At 39.5% G+C, this 17,310-nt stretch overlaps 1 protein-coding gene across 1 annotated transcript in view; it reads right to left on the bottom strand.

The window, feature by feature from the left end:
- Positions 1–805: 805 nt before the first annotated feature.
- LOC118504450 (allatostatin-A receptor-like) overlaps positions 806–17,310 on the bottom strand; it is a 78,113-nt gene continuing 61,608 nt past the window's right edge. Inside the window, exons 4-5 of the mRNA XM_036038942.1 lie at positions 10,841–11,090; positions 806–4,890 (exon numbers count right to left, since the gene is read on the bottom strand). Of these exons, the coding sequence (XP_035894835.1) occupies positions 10,989–11,090 (102 nt within the window). The 3' untranslated portion in view covers positions 806–4,890; positions 10,841–10,988. The remainder of the gene's footprint in view (positions 4,891–10,840; positions 11,091–17,310) is intronic.

Raw genomic sequence — 17,310 nt, 5'->3', positions numbered from 1 at the left:
GTGTAATTTTATGCTGTAGATGGAGGTGCCTGATAGCTGTTGAATATAGATAAAATGTGCGACATGACCGAAATGAAAATGAATGACTTGGTTAAAGAAAGAAATTTTTCATGATATTTCTAGATGAAGTTATAGAAATCAATGCCCATAAATCAAAAACAAAGCATAAAATTTTATTGAAAAAGTATTTCAATATTGAAACAGTTTTGTTTAATTTTGTGCTGCAGATGGAGACGCCTGGTAGTCGTTGAAGTATGGATAAAACGTGCGATGTGAACGAATAGTAAATGAACGATTTGGTTGTAGGCAAACTCTTTTTTTAAACATAAAAAAAAGTTATATAAATTTGAGCTTCCATATCGAATGCAATAGTCAAATAAACGTTGTTTTTAATTTTAAATTAGAAAACAACGATTTATGCATGAAGAGAAAAACCATAAAATATTTTTTTTAAATGATAAGTTGTATGAATCTTACCTTCAATTAAAATATTAACGATTGTCTTGATTTTCCTCTTTTTCCCAGCAAATAAGCTAAATGAACGCAGCAATGAATCATCCAAAGTTTTGGAGCTATTTTATGCATGAACCCGCTACTGTCCACGGTATACACGACCTTTGTAACCGTTATCTTGTTGTAGTGATATGATATGAATTTTGCAAAACCCCATTTAATACAACTTAAAATAGCAGGAAATTATGAAAGAATAAAAAAGAATTAATTACAAATAAAATCCGAAATGAAATCATGTTTCTCACAATCCTGAATTTTCATACCGGCACCTTGTGCAAGAAAAAACCCCATGCTGCTTTTGAGGCAATTTTATTCTCTCAACTGTAAGATGGATTTTAAAAATGGTTTGTCGTACATCGTTAAATCGGGATGACCACCCCGAGGGTCGTGTTAGTAATTTGACGTGGCTAAGATAAAACGGTAAGTGTTTTGTTCGTTTTGTTTTTTTTCTCTCTATCGAATCGGTTATCCAATCATTTAAACCCTGTACGGTTGCAGTTTGTTAAAAGTTTGTTTGATTTCTATATCGTTAGTTGCATCGCCTAAAGTGTGGCTTTGGGCTTGATAATATGCATTTATTTCATTTCATTTCATTTTTTTAACACACGATTACACATTTTCGGAAACGTCAAACTATGTTCGCTGATCAATTAATAGTTCACTGCATATTAAAATATGCGACAGGGCAAAACTGAACTGCGAACAGAAATTGATTCCTAACATTTCACGTTTCCATATTGTTTTAGAGGGTTTTGTGTTCGTCCCACAGGGTTTTCGTTTCGTAGCGCGTTTAAAACCTCCCACGGAAAATATTATTCTATATGCACTTCGTTCATGTGGAGTGAATCTGTGAATCGCATTGCAACATATAAGGTAACGCCGTTCCCTTTTCGTTACGTTATGGTTGTATTTTTGAGGTTTTGTGGGTACAAGTTCTGAAAAATGTAAATAAAATAGTGCATATGTTAATGTCACACAATTCTCCATAGCTCTATCTCTGTTGCGGTGTATTGGAGTTAATTGAATGAATATTTCCATGCAGTTCAATTCTCGAACTATTCTCCAACAATCATCTGCATAACGTTGCTTTTAATTAGTTATTGTATTTTTTGCATTTTGACAACATTTGCTTACACTCACATTGCTAGGGTAAATTTTTTGTATTTTCATTATTCTGCCTAGCAACGAAACCTTGTTTTACACTGCCAGTACATACGTTTCAATCAGATTCCGATTAAAAGAGCTTTAATTTAACCGAAATTCTCCGAACGTCATAGAATCAATACGATCATTTTACATTTAGCTTTTGCACTGAATTTTAGGAAGCCGTCGTAGGTAGGTAGCGTTACGCACAGTGTACAGTACTATTTACAGAACATGCATAAGCAATACCTGCGCCATGGAAACGGAACCCTATAAAATTTTTTAAATGTTCAGTTCTCTTCACTAATTGAACTTTAAAATCACCCACCATACACCCAACAAGCTCTTTTGTTTCGCCTTGGTACAATCATCATCATTTTCATCATCATTTTGCTGCTTCGTTACGGAGAAGGAGCCGTTTGTTGTACGTTGTAGCTTCAACAAGCTGATATTAATAAATTCTCAAACATTTCATTTCAAAATAACATTTTTAACTATTAGACCACCAGCCCTGCACACAACTTATAATTTTTCTAACGTGATTTTTTTCCGTCATTACTACATCTTATTACGATCTTAGCCGATAATCTATCAATGGAGAGGGAAATAATGCACATTCGCTTGTGTATTGAAGGGTTCTAACGTTAGCGCTCTGCTCACTCCTCGTTCTTACTAAACTACTTTATTTTTGGCTTCATTCGCGTATGATTCATATCGCTACGTACTGCTCCTAGCCTAACATTCATACAGGGCTCGGATAATTCAGATACTATCGTACAGTTTTTCCATTATTTGTGCAAAACTGTGTTAATCCTCCCATCCCATTTAATCATTTCTCATTATCGTGAATGCTTGTTTATTAGAATCGGAAGCTACAGTACCAGAGTGCCGTAGCGATAACGAGCATGTACAGAATTACAGAGCTACGTTCTACAGTATTGATTTTGGCGAGGATTTGTTTCCAGCTGCGGCATAAATAGAGAGATGTTCTGCGAAGATGAGTGCATTGAATGGTTTGCTGATTGGAACGGATTGAAACTGTTAAAAACACACACCCACGCACAAAGCAAAACACGCAGATTGCAGCTAATCACGAGGCAGATTGGCTATCGAAACTGCGGTTGGGAATGCAGCCTTGGAGGAAAGCTACATTCAGGGAACACGTGTATCTATTTTTCATAAAACTTTTTATTTCCCAAAACTAAACAGTATGAAATGAGAAATGCTCCACATACTACAACAGCTTCGACCGCGTTCCCACGAGTGTACACAAATATTTGCACCAATGTTTGGCTTGTTGATGGATGGGAAAGTTCCGCGCCGTATCGCCGTAGTCTGCCGTAGTGCGAAATAAGTTCGTGCCACAGCTTGCAAGCTGCTGTTCTCGTTGTCATTCTACGCCCAGCCCAACACCGCGGGACGCACAGTTGGTTATGTGTTGATATGGGCATTTTTGAGCTTACGACGGCGAGTGATTTATGACGCATTTGAGTACTGCTGCGCCGGAACGCGCTACCCGTTTTGTGGCCGTGATATGTGTCTCGAGCTCACGCCGAGATGAACTTTTTAGCAGAAGTTCGTTTTGCTGGTGAAGTTTCCGAATTCCTCCCGTATCAAAACTCCGAACGTATGCAGATGTTGATCGTGGTGATGATGAAAATAGCTTTGTGACAGCTTTCTATTTAGTGCGCGCTGTAGAATGCGTGACTTTGGCAGGAAGGAACAGACAGCCAGTGAAAGTGGTGCCGGCAAAATTCCAACATTAACTGCACGAAACGAAGGTGGAATGCAGTAAGCACCAGCTTTTTTGGGTGCTCGTGTGTGTGGATGTGTGTTGATTGCTATGGTTGATAGCATGCTTCTCAACACGTACAACAACAAGCTGGTCACTGGCTGCTTTTCCCCGCACATCGTATTTTTCGGCACAAAAACGCGTCCGACAAGCGTGCACCGGAGTGCTGGCAGGATCGTTCCACAAGTGCCACGGTATGATTGATGTCACGTACTTATCTGAAATGGTGACCCGAAACAATCCGAATCGATTTTATCAACATCACGTACCAGCAGGGAGTGAGCAGAAAAAAAGGGCTCCAGTATCAGCTAGCAGTGTGTTAAAAGATCCAGAACAAATCAAGCAAAAAAATACACAACAGTTATGTTTTTCTGTTTTGTTTTTTTTTTCATCACAAACCTTTCATGACTGGATCTTGGCAGAAAACCGAAAGGGGCTCATTTGTGTGTAGCCAAACCAGCTGGAAACAATCCACACCACAAGCAATGTTACGCTACGTTTAGTTGCAAGTTGGGTTTTTTTCCACCAACATCTACTTAGGGTTCTCTTAGTATAGGTGTAAGAAAAAGCTTGAAACCAACTAGACAATATTTTCCTAACACTACACAGCAAGCATTTCCTCGCCTCGCGAAATAGCATTCAATGCGAGCTGTGTTCATTATATGGTTGGTTTTTTACGCTAATTTATTCACGTACAGATGCACTACATACAGTATTGTTCTTCAAGCATTAATTGAAAATCATCCGTTTTCGATACTATACCGCCTCTTATACATTAGAATTCGATTGTAGATAAGTTTTCCCTTGCTGTTTTGTTTCTAAATTATATTTACCATACTATTAACAAGGTCCACAGCACAGCACACATTTCGCTCCGTTTTTCCTACACGCCTATCGTAATATATTTTGCCCTACTACCTCTTAATATGTTCAGTTCGTTGCTTAATGTTTTATTATAACAATTTCGAAACAAATCGTAACTTTCCACAGCATCGGTTTGACCTCGGGAAATCGTTGTGCAGGTGTGGTCGTGTGTCATATGTTTGCATGGAAAAAAATATCGAAACACAACCCTCTAACGTTCCTTACCGTCAGAATGGCAAACATTATCGAAAAATATTGATTTGAATGCCATTTATCTTGCACTTGTTGCATTATTTATAACACATTGAACTTCGTCATGCAATTTGTTTGAGAAAGACTTATAATAAAATACACTGGGAACAACATACTAAGCCAAAAGGACTAAAGTAAAAGGGATATAAAATTTTAGTTACTTTCTGCTTCATGATGTGAATTTCGTCGTGATTCATCAAACATCGATAATGCCTACATCGGGAGCCGCTGATTAACGACGAGAAAGATGATGAACAGGAGAGTGGTTGTTTTGAAACGATGTTTGTTGGTTCGATTCTCATTATTGTTGGACCATCGTCATGTGTCTGAAACGAGATACAGAAAACATTAACAAAAACAGGGTTAGAAAATAGATCTACTTTTACCATTTCAGCACATCAAAGCTCCATTGTCGAAATTTATTAGACCATCAACAAGAGCTAAAGCACGCTTTGTACTCAAACCTCATGTTCACTTGATTTACTTAGGACCAGTCTGGTTTGTGTACGTATGGTTTCGGGTTGGCTATGCAAATTTAACTACCAAAACCGTGATGGACATGCAGCTTACGTCATAATGTACAAACTAACTTTTATTTGGTGAACAACGCCCATGAGAATGTAGTTTACGCTGGTACGCGTATCATGTCCGTGCAAACTTTCAAAATAAATTGCAAAACTTTTGCCGTTTCAACAAACCCTTCACTTCAATATAATGTCAAAGTTTACGAATGAATGGATGGTAAATTAATGGTTTCAATTGACTGGGGAAAGAGAAATTGTTATTATTGTCGTGATATTTAATCCGTCTCCAATGGTTGCCATTGAGTACCTAATTTAATTTAAACATTTTAACAACAATAAACAATAAAGGATTTCCAGTTTCACGGTGGCAACTGCAAAGCATATGTTTTAAATTGTAAATTATAGTTTCATTTCATTTCTCCCTTGAAACAAGTAACGAACCGAAAGGAAAATGGTCATAATTTCAATCTGCTAAACACGCTCAAAACCAGAGCAAAACTTTCCGAATTGATTTGCGGACGATGTCAAAGCCGGAACGCTTAAGTTGATAATAATGGGAAAAAGTAAACTGACAGTTACTGGTTGCACCGTAGCCTTTTGTTTCGTGCTGCGTATTGTTTTAAACTTGGTTTTGTTTTCCTGATTCTTTTGGCTTCGCAGAACTGGAAACTTGTTTCTTCAAGCGGACACGAGAACGACACTCAGGGTATACAATGGCTATAGTAAAGGTACTTCGAGGTTTGTAGCAGAATCACACGAATCAAGCTTATTTTATTTGACCAAGAAAATGTTTGCAGCTTGTGCTTAGTGTCTATCGTTGTATATGGCTCCATGTAAAATATCAGGATGAATTAACATTGTATAAGCATAGCAAATTATATTCTTAGAGTAATTTTATAGTAAAATAAAAATTGATACATAATTCTTTAAAAAATTTTGACTACTCTTGCAGTTCTTCTTTAAAGCTATTTATTTACAACAGCTTGATCACATGCTGATTTTATAACTGCAATTTTATAACAACTTAACAAAAGTTAACTTGAGTAAAAAAAACAAAAGTTGAGTGAAAAAAACTGTCATAAAAGTGCACTCTATCATTTTGTAGAGAAAACTACTATCCATTCCCCAGCGTACAGTATTGATTAGTTATGTTGCTTCACTCCTTTCAGACCTTCAACATTCAGCCTGGTGTGTGATCCGATCTCGTTAACCGCTTGTAGCGCAAGGTGATGAGTAATAAGCTTCCAAATTTCAGAACAGTGATCCATTAAGTTCGCTTCCGGATTAGTTTTGCCTCACCGAACCAATTTTAAATGGATTACTCCGCCACGAGCATTTTCACGGTTAATGAGTACCAGACGGGCTAGTTTCTTCTAGCAGCATGAACAGCACCAGCATGGATTGTCTGGTATGGACAAACCGATGAACTAAAACTAGCTGACCTAATCAATTTTCAATTTCCCGTGCGAATCAATTGCAAAACCTCTACGATATTCGTGATTGAAAGTGGATTGAAGAGAAAGTTTTCTAATTGAATCATTATTCGGCACTGTGTGATAGGTAAGTTACTTTATTTTTCTTATGGTATTTCTTTAACACATTGTACGAAAACCAGTAAATTAAAAGCCTTAAAATTGTTAAAAAATGTATCTTTCGAAACATGAATAATTCTTATAAATCATTTTCTATTACCATTAACCTTTACCTAGTGGATATTGCCCTTGTACATGGGATGGATTTTTTTCATTTCTATTTTGTGCACCATGGAGCATGTAATTTTACCACCGGTATGGTCTGATGCGGTAGAACCTCGTGAAGGAGGTGAAAGTAGCTACCTATCAAGCAGCATGAACGAATATTTGCCTAGTCTCATAGAAGGATAAACAACTGCGTAACCAGATCACGGCCGAATTTTACCCGAGCTTCGTTCCATCGGTGTCGGTTCATAAAGTTCGGATAAAAGAACACACAATTTCACTTACGCTCCATGTAGCTCCAGTAATCTCGCACTCATCTCCGACCGGTTATCCATCCATATTAATCTAAGCCGGAAATGGAACTTATCATCCAGCTGGACACCATGAACACGTACCCTGAAAATGGCTCCGAACAAAAAACCGGGGCTCGATGATTATGTGGAAAAAGGCAGTCGGTTTGCGTTACTTTCGTTCCTGGTTTTCTTTTCTCTCAGCATAGCTTTCTTTTTTATTTGCTTCCTTCAGCCTATCACACTAGATGATTCGTTGACGTGCCTTTGGTTTCAGTGACTAGCGACTGAAGGTAATAGTAACGTACATTTCAGGTACACGTGACGACATGAGCCAATGGTGAGTGGGAACTGAAACCGTCTCACCACTTGGGTCGTGATAAACTTTTATCCACTTCCGGTTGGTCACAAATTTTTCGTTTTAGTTTATGTGGGTCGATTCTGCCTGCCTGGCTCCCTGCCCCGGGACCGAGCACGCAAGCAGTAAAATGCGAAACGAGTAGCTGTGGAAAATGAGCTGTACTACTCGCCTGAACCACACGTCAAGTAAAAAAATTACCCAAAAATGAACCTTTGGGGCACGTTCACTTTGGGTCTTTAGCAGGGAAGTGTGCTCAGGAACTCTTCGCTGAACTCAATTTTCGCAGCATCCCTTCTGGTGTTTTTCTTACATCCTGAAGTTGGGTTTGTCGTTTTGCTCACTGTACTTAAGCCACCGAAAACGCTCTGTCAACTGGAGCGACAGCTTAAAGTTTAGAGCACTTCCTAGCCCATAAAGTTGGTTGTAATAGCGTGAAATGACTTTTGCCGCTTCAAATATCAAACTGTGTAAAAGTTTTTTTTCTGACAATTTGTTAGATGAATATCGTTGGGTAGATAGTTTTTTTTTATTTTTAACCCAAAAACTATGACGCTAGGAGTATCAAATTTTTGTATCCGTTAAATTTATTCACTTTTTACAACTACTTATTTATTAATAAATATGTCACTCTCTACTCCATCCATGATTTAGATTTTTTTCCACAGTCATCGAAATATCTTTTTTGTTTTAATCATAAAAAAACATGACGCAAACGAAATCCAAAACTCAGGTCCTATAGTTCTATTTCAATTTTTAAAAGAAAATGTTGTAACTTTTCGTGAATTTGAAATTATATTGAGCCAAACACGATACCGAGATTGTTTTGCGCACACGAAGCACGTCACAATGAAATATGGCTCCATAAATAAAAACCGTCCCTACTACCATCTCATGAACAACAATATTTTATTTATTAAGCATTACGGTCCGATGGGAGACCATGAACAACAATAATCAGGATAATTCTGTAATGGAAATAACGTTCTGAAAATAGGTGCTATTAATAATAAATAGGTTTTTAAGGTCTTTGAAATCAAACCTTCACTTTCAGCTGCTTAAAAACACTTAATAGTTTTAGTTAAATGAACATCTGAAGGAGATTTTCACTCAGTGTTTTTACATAAATAGTAATCAAATGAAAAGTTCGCTTTACAAATTAATTAGTTGCATAATGAACAAAGTTCCACTGATTAAGTGAGTTGCTTAAAGCACAAAAACAACTCAAAAAATACACATCATCCTTCGCAGCAAGTGCATTTAAAGAGTAAATTACACTTTTGATAATCAGTCTCATTACTTCTACGGTAAAATTTCAACTGAGAAGGGTGAGAGCTTAAGAGAAACTCTTACCTGCAAGTCTTAAGTTTTCGTTGCAACTTTTCGATCGCATTTCTCTTCAAAGCCTTCTCCTAAACGAATCACTTGTTAGTTTTAGCTATTAATTTTCTCCAGCTATTCCGTGGCATGCAAGATCTTAGGTTTGTGTGTGTGTTTTTTGTCCCTTGCTCCTCATTCTGTAAGCACCGAGTTCATCCGGTTTCGTACTGCCGTCGCGGATGAGCCGGAGATGAGCTTACAAAAGTGGAGATTTTCAACTTTGCTGCGCTCCACATCGTTCTGTGTTTGTTTCAAGCAGCTTTCCCACTACTAGCACTACGATCGCTCGGTTGCGCCCGCCCTTGGAAAATCGTTTTTGTCCAAGGAAATAAAAGTCCCTCGGTGTACCAGCTGATGACCGGAAATGAGAAAATGCTTTTGATTAAAGGATAGCGGCAGCCTGCGCTGTTCAATTATGTCGGCACAAAGCGCTGTGACAGTTGAAAGTACACTGCCATTTGTCTTGTGCCACTAAATGCATCGTCCATTTAAGCCCTGCATTTAAGGCATTTTTGCTCGCTGGATGTACAAACTGCAGGCAGTTAATTAATTTTCCTTCTTACCACCAGTATACATTATGACGTTAGTTTGTGCGATGAACAATTGTGCAAGCGGCAGTTTAAATATTAATTTAAATGCATAAGCCAATTTTTCATTACTCTTCAAAATTAGCACAAAATACTTCAACGCTTACAAACCACGATAGAACATCCTTAGTTAAAGCATCAAAAATGAAGGCTAGAAAACTAACTTAATGTACAATATTTACACTTGTAACATTTAATCTTCATCAGCCTCAAGCATTCTTTGGAAAACAGAAACCAGACTTCAAACTCCGTTCCTATGGGAGTTTATTTAATTTAACCGCTTGCCGTGCGTTGTTCGGTACGTTTTGATTCAAGCCAAATTCGCTCACAGAAAAACCAAAAGCCCCTAATCTTCTGCTATTCCAACAAAAGTCCTTCACTCGGGGGAATGAGTAAAGCTCACGGGTAAAATTTGGCTCGAAAATTCTTGCAACAACAAGCAAGAATTGTATGGTTCGGATCACTTAGATACCTAGGGGACAGGATTTTGCTAAAACTTTGCTTCGAAGAACCAAATCACAATCACACAAGAAACTTTTAGCTTATACAACTTCAGCTATATGTGTCTGTGATTTTTTTTATCTTCCATTCTCTCCTAGCTACTGGAGCGTTTTTCGCCATGCTGTCCCGTTGAAGTCCACCAGGAAAAATGTGCTCCGAACTTCACTCGTTTCATACGTAACCAATTTTAATGTTTAACCAACAAGTAACCGGTCTATTTGGAGAGCTTCTATCGTTTGTGTAAACTTTAGCCACAACAAATTTGACCGATTCTAGGAAGGCCTTCCCGTTAAAAGGAGAAGAAAAAACACTTAATTGCAAGCCTACTACGGATGCGGATCGCTAGAGGCTAAATCGGATTAATGGTTTTCGAAGCGAGTTAATAATTAGCTTTCGTGTTTCGGCGCTGCAAACAGGGATGAGTTTGCGTCCACTTTTCTAACTCACTTCGCAACCGTAATTTACTCTTCACCAATCCAGTTTGCTGTAAAGAATGATGCTTTTTACGTGGTTTCCTTTTTGGAGTGTCGGTCGAAATTTACCTCGTGTTGTGAAATGATTTATTGGTGTTTGCATCGTTAAATTTACTTTTCCTGTAATCCTTTTATGCTTTCGTCGCTCAACGAACTAACCACACTCGGTGGCGAGTTGATTCAAGTAATCTCATTTCATCGTTCTTCTGTATTATGCAAACAGGTCCTTCAAGGCTTAGAACGGAACGGATTCCCCATAACATCAGATACTGCTACGGGGTTATTTTTATTAATAGTAATTTGCGTCGTTTGATGTATCATTGTTGACCAAAGCAATGTACATAATAGACGAGAGAAATATACAACATACAGGCTAAGAAATCAAGCAAACAGATGCCTCAAAGTGATCCAACTTCGCGGCGCTTTAGTCTACAGAATATTGATATAAGCCCCAAAAACCGCTTACCTTCCGTTTACTCCCATGGTATCGATCTATTGATGTTTGCGATGTGTACGATGAGGGGAACCTGCGGAACCGGACACACTCCACGGCAGGGTGTGAAACAGAGAGTGCATTAAACGAAAGTGACGGACGTTTCCTCGATTGCTTCCGGTTATAAAATGTCTGGACAGCTGCCGGTTCGTGTCGTTTTCGTTGGCAGTGGCATATGTCTCTGGCTTCCCTGGCGGCGGCTTCCTGGACCACAGTAGACAATCTAGGTGGAGAAGCAAGAGAGAGAGAGAAAAAACACACACACAATGAACAAAAAGGCCATAAAAAGTGAAACACATTCGGTACGGTTCGGTGCAAAGATACAAAATCCCCTGTGAGAGCAAAGTAAACGAGAAATAGAGCCTAAGAGTGTGTCCCACCGGCCCACACTGCCCATGTTGCCCTGGCATTACTCAAACAATTTCTGGCATGTGAAGGTAATGCGCATCCCCGAGCGGATGGTACGTGATGTTTGAGCTTGTTTATTGCGAATACTTTACCGAAACAATAATCCATAATCTCACAAAATCGTGCCCATACGTCCGGCTAAACAATACGTACCCGTCCGATGGGTGGGGACGGATTATGTTTGTATGTTTTTTTTTTTTTTTGAGGAATGGAATGAATGATAAATTGGATAAACCGTCCGGGTTGGGACGCAGTGCAAATAAGCAGATGTTTGAGCGATTTGTTTACTATTTAATAAAAGCAATGACTCCACACCTGAATCTGTTCACTGGAAAATGTAATTGTTTGATTCAATGATATGCCATACTGGGATTACTAATGAAGTGAAACTGAAACCGTTGTTATAATTATTTGGGTGGCTTGTGGCGTGTAATGAAAGGAACGTTGTAATGATTTTGTTTCATTTGATAAAGCGGCATAATTATTACATCCGATTTTTTATGAAAAATCTTTTACACGTTTGCTTATTTCTATTTCATCTTCTATGATTAAAACCCTACACAAGCAGATAGTTTAATTTTTATATCTAAATCGAAACAATAATTTTTCCCTGCCCTAATTGAATATTTGAATACCAAATCCATCCATAACCCCTTCTATTCCATCTTGTTTGTAACGCATTTTACAATGTTTTGTGCAATTTAGTGTTACAGCGACGATCAATCACGCGACAGGTCTGATAATAAATCTGAAACGCTTCCTCGTATGCATAAGTGGCTATCCAGTTACTCGTTAATCAAGTCAAGAAGGCCAGGAATGGAAAGCCATGACCTTTCGAGGCTGTGCCGCCAATGTTTACGATTTCTTGACCTGATTTGCTCTGCTTCTTCAACCATCTTCAGCATGGTTTATTTTATTCCTGCTGTTTAAGAAGGTCGTATTGCTAGCTTCAGCATGTAAGCCTGTATTGAGCCTAAACATTCTAGGATGTTAGTATTTTTGAATCAAAAACTCAAAAGCCCATTTTTTGAACATTCATTTTAAGAAGTTTTATGCAGCTTAAATTAGTTTGATGCTTTGCCAATAAGCATCACTGGTATCACAGTCAACGACAGCTTCTACAGCAATTGAGTTTCTCCTAACTTGTTTTATGCACCTTCCCCTCGGCTGCATTAATCTTTTCTTTTATTTAAGAGTCCATGTTAAAGAGTCTTGCCAGTTAAAAAACAATCCCACCACTGAAAGCTTCTTCTGAGAAATCACTGCTGCATCATTATGCACTGTGCCCAGGCGAGTGCATCACAATGGCAACACCATGAACGAAGGGACCAACAGTAAAACATTATTATACTCCTGCGTCTATACAGTATCTATCCTCTAAGGCACGCTAGCACGCTCGGTGCTCGCTTCCACTGGCGCTAAGCAAATGCAAAAATGTGTCAGCAGCACGAAGAAAACCCAGTTTCCCACCGTTCGCCTCCCTGTTTTCCGCACACAAAAGAAAAAGCGTCCAAGTTAACCACATTGGCAGCAGAATGATGTGGAAGGTGCGGAAGTGTTTATGAAAAAGTATGCAATTTATTATGATGAATGAGTGAGCGTGGCATGCTGGTGGTGTTAACACTGCACCGCACAATGCACACGAAGCGTACGAAGCAATCCTGGCACGGCCGTGGATCTACCCTGGCTGTTACGCATAGAATAGGATGGTGGGGAAAAAAAGTATTAAGATAAGCTTCCCACCGTCAATTTGATCCCATTCTGCTTTTAAGGGCTGAACATTTATCATTCAAATTAGTCACATTTAAGCTTAGCTCAATGGTGTGTGTGTGCGTGCAATGTAAGTGTAATAAATCATTTAATGCTTGGTTTATTTTCGTTCCTGCTTTCCCTCTCACTCTTTCTCTTTCCTTCTTTCTCTTGCCCTGATGGACGCCAAGCTTAAAGCTGGATTGCTTGCTCGGAAAATGGCACGTTGTTCATTTAACACGATTCAGTGAATTGGATGCAATCAGTGCAATTCTGTGAAATCAATACGAACAGTTTTCAATAAAATCAACATTTGTGCATTATGACAAATTTAATATTTCAAATTGATTTGCGTTCCATTTTGTTTTAAAAGTTTTCTCCATTCAATTTATTTTCGTATCATTAATCTAAATGAAATTGAATCTACTTTTCAATTCTGCATACTAATTGCCATTTTTAGCAATACGGCCAGGCCGTTCTTTATGAATAAAAAAAAACAAATTGCCATTTTTCAATTTTGCACATTTTTTAACATCTTTAGCGCATTGAAAATAATCAGCGACATTCATTTTGTCACCACCACATCACACACAAACAAAGGATGCAGCGGCCATTTTCGTTCCCTTGTTCTATGAGCTAAACCACTCCAAACGCTTCGGACCTGCTTTAACGTTCGTGATCGTTTATTGTTATTTTTCAGACGATTTGGCAGTAGTCGTAAAGTTGGCTGGTCTCCTAAAATCACACAACACTTTGCAGCCTCTAAACGTTAAGTGAAACAGTGAACAGTTAGCTCGGAAGTACGTTAAATAAATTTTCACCACCACCGTAATACATGACTGCAGCCACAGTTCGTAACAGTCTCATTCGTTACGATCGTACTGCATCGTACGCGTAACATAAAACCCCAAAACAGTTAGACAAAACATCCCACTTTCAATCTTGCGCGGTAATCATTCGTTGGCATTCAGCCTGACCTAAACATTTCCCGAACACCAAACGTGATCCTCCGTACACGCCGTTTTTTCTCCCCTACTTTTAACAACCACCCAAACCGTAATGTCTTTTATCACCAGCTGTTTCATGTTGCGGTAGTGTAGTTGCATGTCTTGATGGAATCTGATCTCACGAAGCACGCCACCGGTTCGTTCGTTGCAGTGCACAAAGATAGCAACCGAGGGGGGACACAGTTCGCACGGGCAGCACGTGCTCTATCCCACCGAAGGAAGCGCAGCTGCAATTAGTTCACTGGAGCACATGAGCCAACATTCTCATCAGCGTGTCCCCCTTCGTGTGTCCCTATCGCCCGATGGTCCCCTACCTAATTTATGCACATGCCACCCGACGGGAAGTCTTTTGTGGCATTGTATTAAAGTTGGACCAACACTGGGGCGACGTGGCGTCAAAGTCAAAGCATCCACACGTACAGTTGCAGCATGCGAACGCTGCAATATACATACGTCGCGCAGAAGAAAATGCAGAAAAGCTATCAAAAATCAGGAAATGTTGTCCCGCGCTACCGTTAGCCCGAAGAAAGCTGGGAAACTATTTTATGCTACCATCACCGCGATCTTGTTTGTCAACTCGCTGTCAGAAGAAAATTCACCGTAACAAGCACAACCATATGTGCCTCGCCGAGCAGCGAGCAGTCGGAGCGACATGAAGATGCGTTTACCACAGCAAGTTTTCCTCGGTGGAAAAGTGTTTCACTCACCATCATCTGCTAGCACTCACAAACTATGGTTGGAACGTATTCGAAGAAAATTACCAGTATCAAACTACCACCACGAAGTTGAGAGTGATACGATTGAACTCGTTTTGGGGAAAAAACGGGCAAGTGTGTGTGTGTGTGGGCGTTTGGCATGTTTGGTATAATTTTATGAACTTTTTCGACTTACGTACTGCACACCGAGACACTTCATCCAGCATGCAATTTAGAGTGGCTCTGGAGAACTGTAACAGAATTGAGCTTTCCGGTGCTACCTCTCTCAAACACTGGGACATAATAAACCGCTGCAGCTGCTCTTTTAACTGTCATTATTTTTGTCGGTACCGCATCGGAGTTTCCGATTGTTTCTAGTGCCTGCAATATCTTACTCATTCACCACCGAACGAGCGTCCCTTTTGTGTTCGATTGTGTTTGCTTTCTATTGCTTCGGTCGTTTATCTTTTCCATTCCATCCTTTTGCTTGCCACAGAAAAGGCACCTCCTCAATGATGGCTGAACATTGACAAGGGTTGCGGTGGCAAAAGCGAACAGATGAAATCTCTAAGGACAGTTTGTGGGAATGGTACATTACGGTGAAGCTTAATTTCGTAAGGTGTGCTGCGCTGAATGTTGCAGGAAAAGTCGTTATTCAATATTTTCCGCAGTATTTGTCACATCGCTTCTGGTCGCATTTAACATGACGCTATCGTGTCCCCGGTGGGCACAAAACTGTCCAACTTTTGTTTCCCAACAATTTGCAAACAGATATGACAAATGGTGTGTGGTTGTGGTTTCAGCGGCATGGCAGGTATATTGGCGTAGCTGAGTCCTGTTGTTTAGTTGTTCGATTGCTGCTTTAAATGTTAAAGAAAATTGTGCGTTTATCATTTGCCTAAGCGTTCCTCTTTGTGCTCTACTTTAATATTGTTTATTGAGTGTACAGTTTAGTTGAACGTAGTCTACCGTTTGTAAACTTTTTTTGTATTTTTTCAGAGGTTTGACATTTGAATTCTTTTTTTTCTACAAATAACATGCATACGGTATACATAGGAACTACAAATACATAGGTACATAGCGGTTATATTGCTAATAATATCGTTTATTATTTTTATTTTTTTATTCATAAAGAACGGGCTGGCCGTATTGCTTAAAGCTAAATTACAAAAATAAGTACAATTCACGATGGTTTGGAAACGTTTCCTTCTCCAAACCGTGAAAGGGCACCTTATCCCGGGTGAGCTCGGTTGATATATAGTTACGCATAATAAGACACCGTCAAGTCGCCACGCGCGCACTTTCCGACGCGCATGTCAACAGCGAGCTGGCAACCGGACCCGACACGTGGACACGCGCTTCCGCTCCACGACAGCCGCTACCAGCGAACCAGCCAGGTCAGCTTAACGCCAAAGCGGGTCATTTGAAACATATTCCAGCCGATGTTAGTTAGTTACGATTTAGAGATCAGGGAATAAAGTAAGCTTTTTGTAAAAAGTACTCCCACCGTGTCGTTTCTATAACTGGCGCAGCCGTACGGAGTCAGCTGAGTGAAAGACTGTGATAACAGTGGAAAAATAACGGACAAACAAAACCGTTGTTAAAGTGTTCCCGCATAAAACAGTTTGTGTAACGCAACCTGAGCATTCGCGACAAGCAGACGTCTTCGTCGTCGTGGAATTGAGGAACCCCCTGCAGACTTCACCTGGAGAACCAGCATCGTCAGCCCGGCTTACGCTACACGACAGCAAAACAAATCGTAAGTATTTTTTTCTTTTCTTTGCGTTTACGAAAAATCGTAAATCGAAAGCGCACTACCAGATAGACGCTTCGATTGGAGACGCGTACTACCAGATAGACGCTTCGATTGAAGACGCGTATTCAGCAGTGAAAGTGTTAAAATTATTTGCGTCCCTAAATATTTAGGTAGGGAAGTGACAAGTGTTGTGAACTTCCAACAATCACGTTCCGCACTACCAGATAGACGGAGGTGATTAGCTTAAAGCCACTACCAGATAGAGCTTTAGGTTTCAATCAATAATTAATGCCAAACTTCAAAGACAAGGTGTTTAAGAAGGCACAAGCATTGCTTCAGGAAAAAGGTTTCAATTGTGAAACTAGTTCAGAATCAGAAGAAAGTGCAGTGTCTGGAGAATATTCCCACATACCCATAGAAAATTTGGATTTGTCTCTTGATAACCTTGATCTCGCAATGAATTCTCAAGCTCAATCTATCCCAACGGAGAATTTGAGTGACCAGTTGGCTAGTATGATACAAGTTATGGAGAATATTAGTGCAAGGTTAACGCAACATGATTTACAATTCCAAAGTATCTGCGAAAACCAGCGAGTAACTACTCACCCAAATGAACCTATCATTCGGGGAGTGACAATGGCAGGTGATCCGTTCCGTATCCCTGACCCAATTAAAATGTTGCCCACTTTTAATGGCAATAAGAGACAACTGTATAGTTGGCTTGAAACAGCACAAAAAACGCTAGATTTATTCGGAAACCTAGTGGCACCCAATATTTTTGAAATCTACGTGACTGCTGTTATAAACAAAATTGAGGGGCATGCTAAG

Source organism: Anopheles stephensi, chromosome 2 (genome assembly GCF_013141755.1).
Source record: "Anopheles stephensi strain Indian chromosome 2, UCI_ANSTEP_V1.0, whole genome shotgun sequence".
In the NCBI taxonomy this organism is placed as follows: Eukaryota; Metazoa; Arthropoda; class Insecta; order Diptera; family Culicidae; genus Anopheles; species Anopheles stephensi.
Note: the sequence above shows the minus strand (reverse complement) of the source record. Positions and strands in the feature narration are given on the sequence as shown.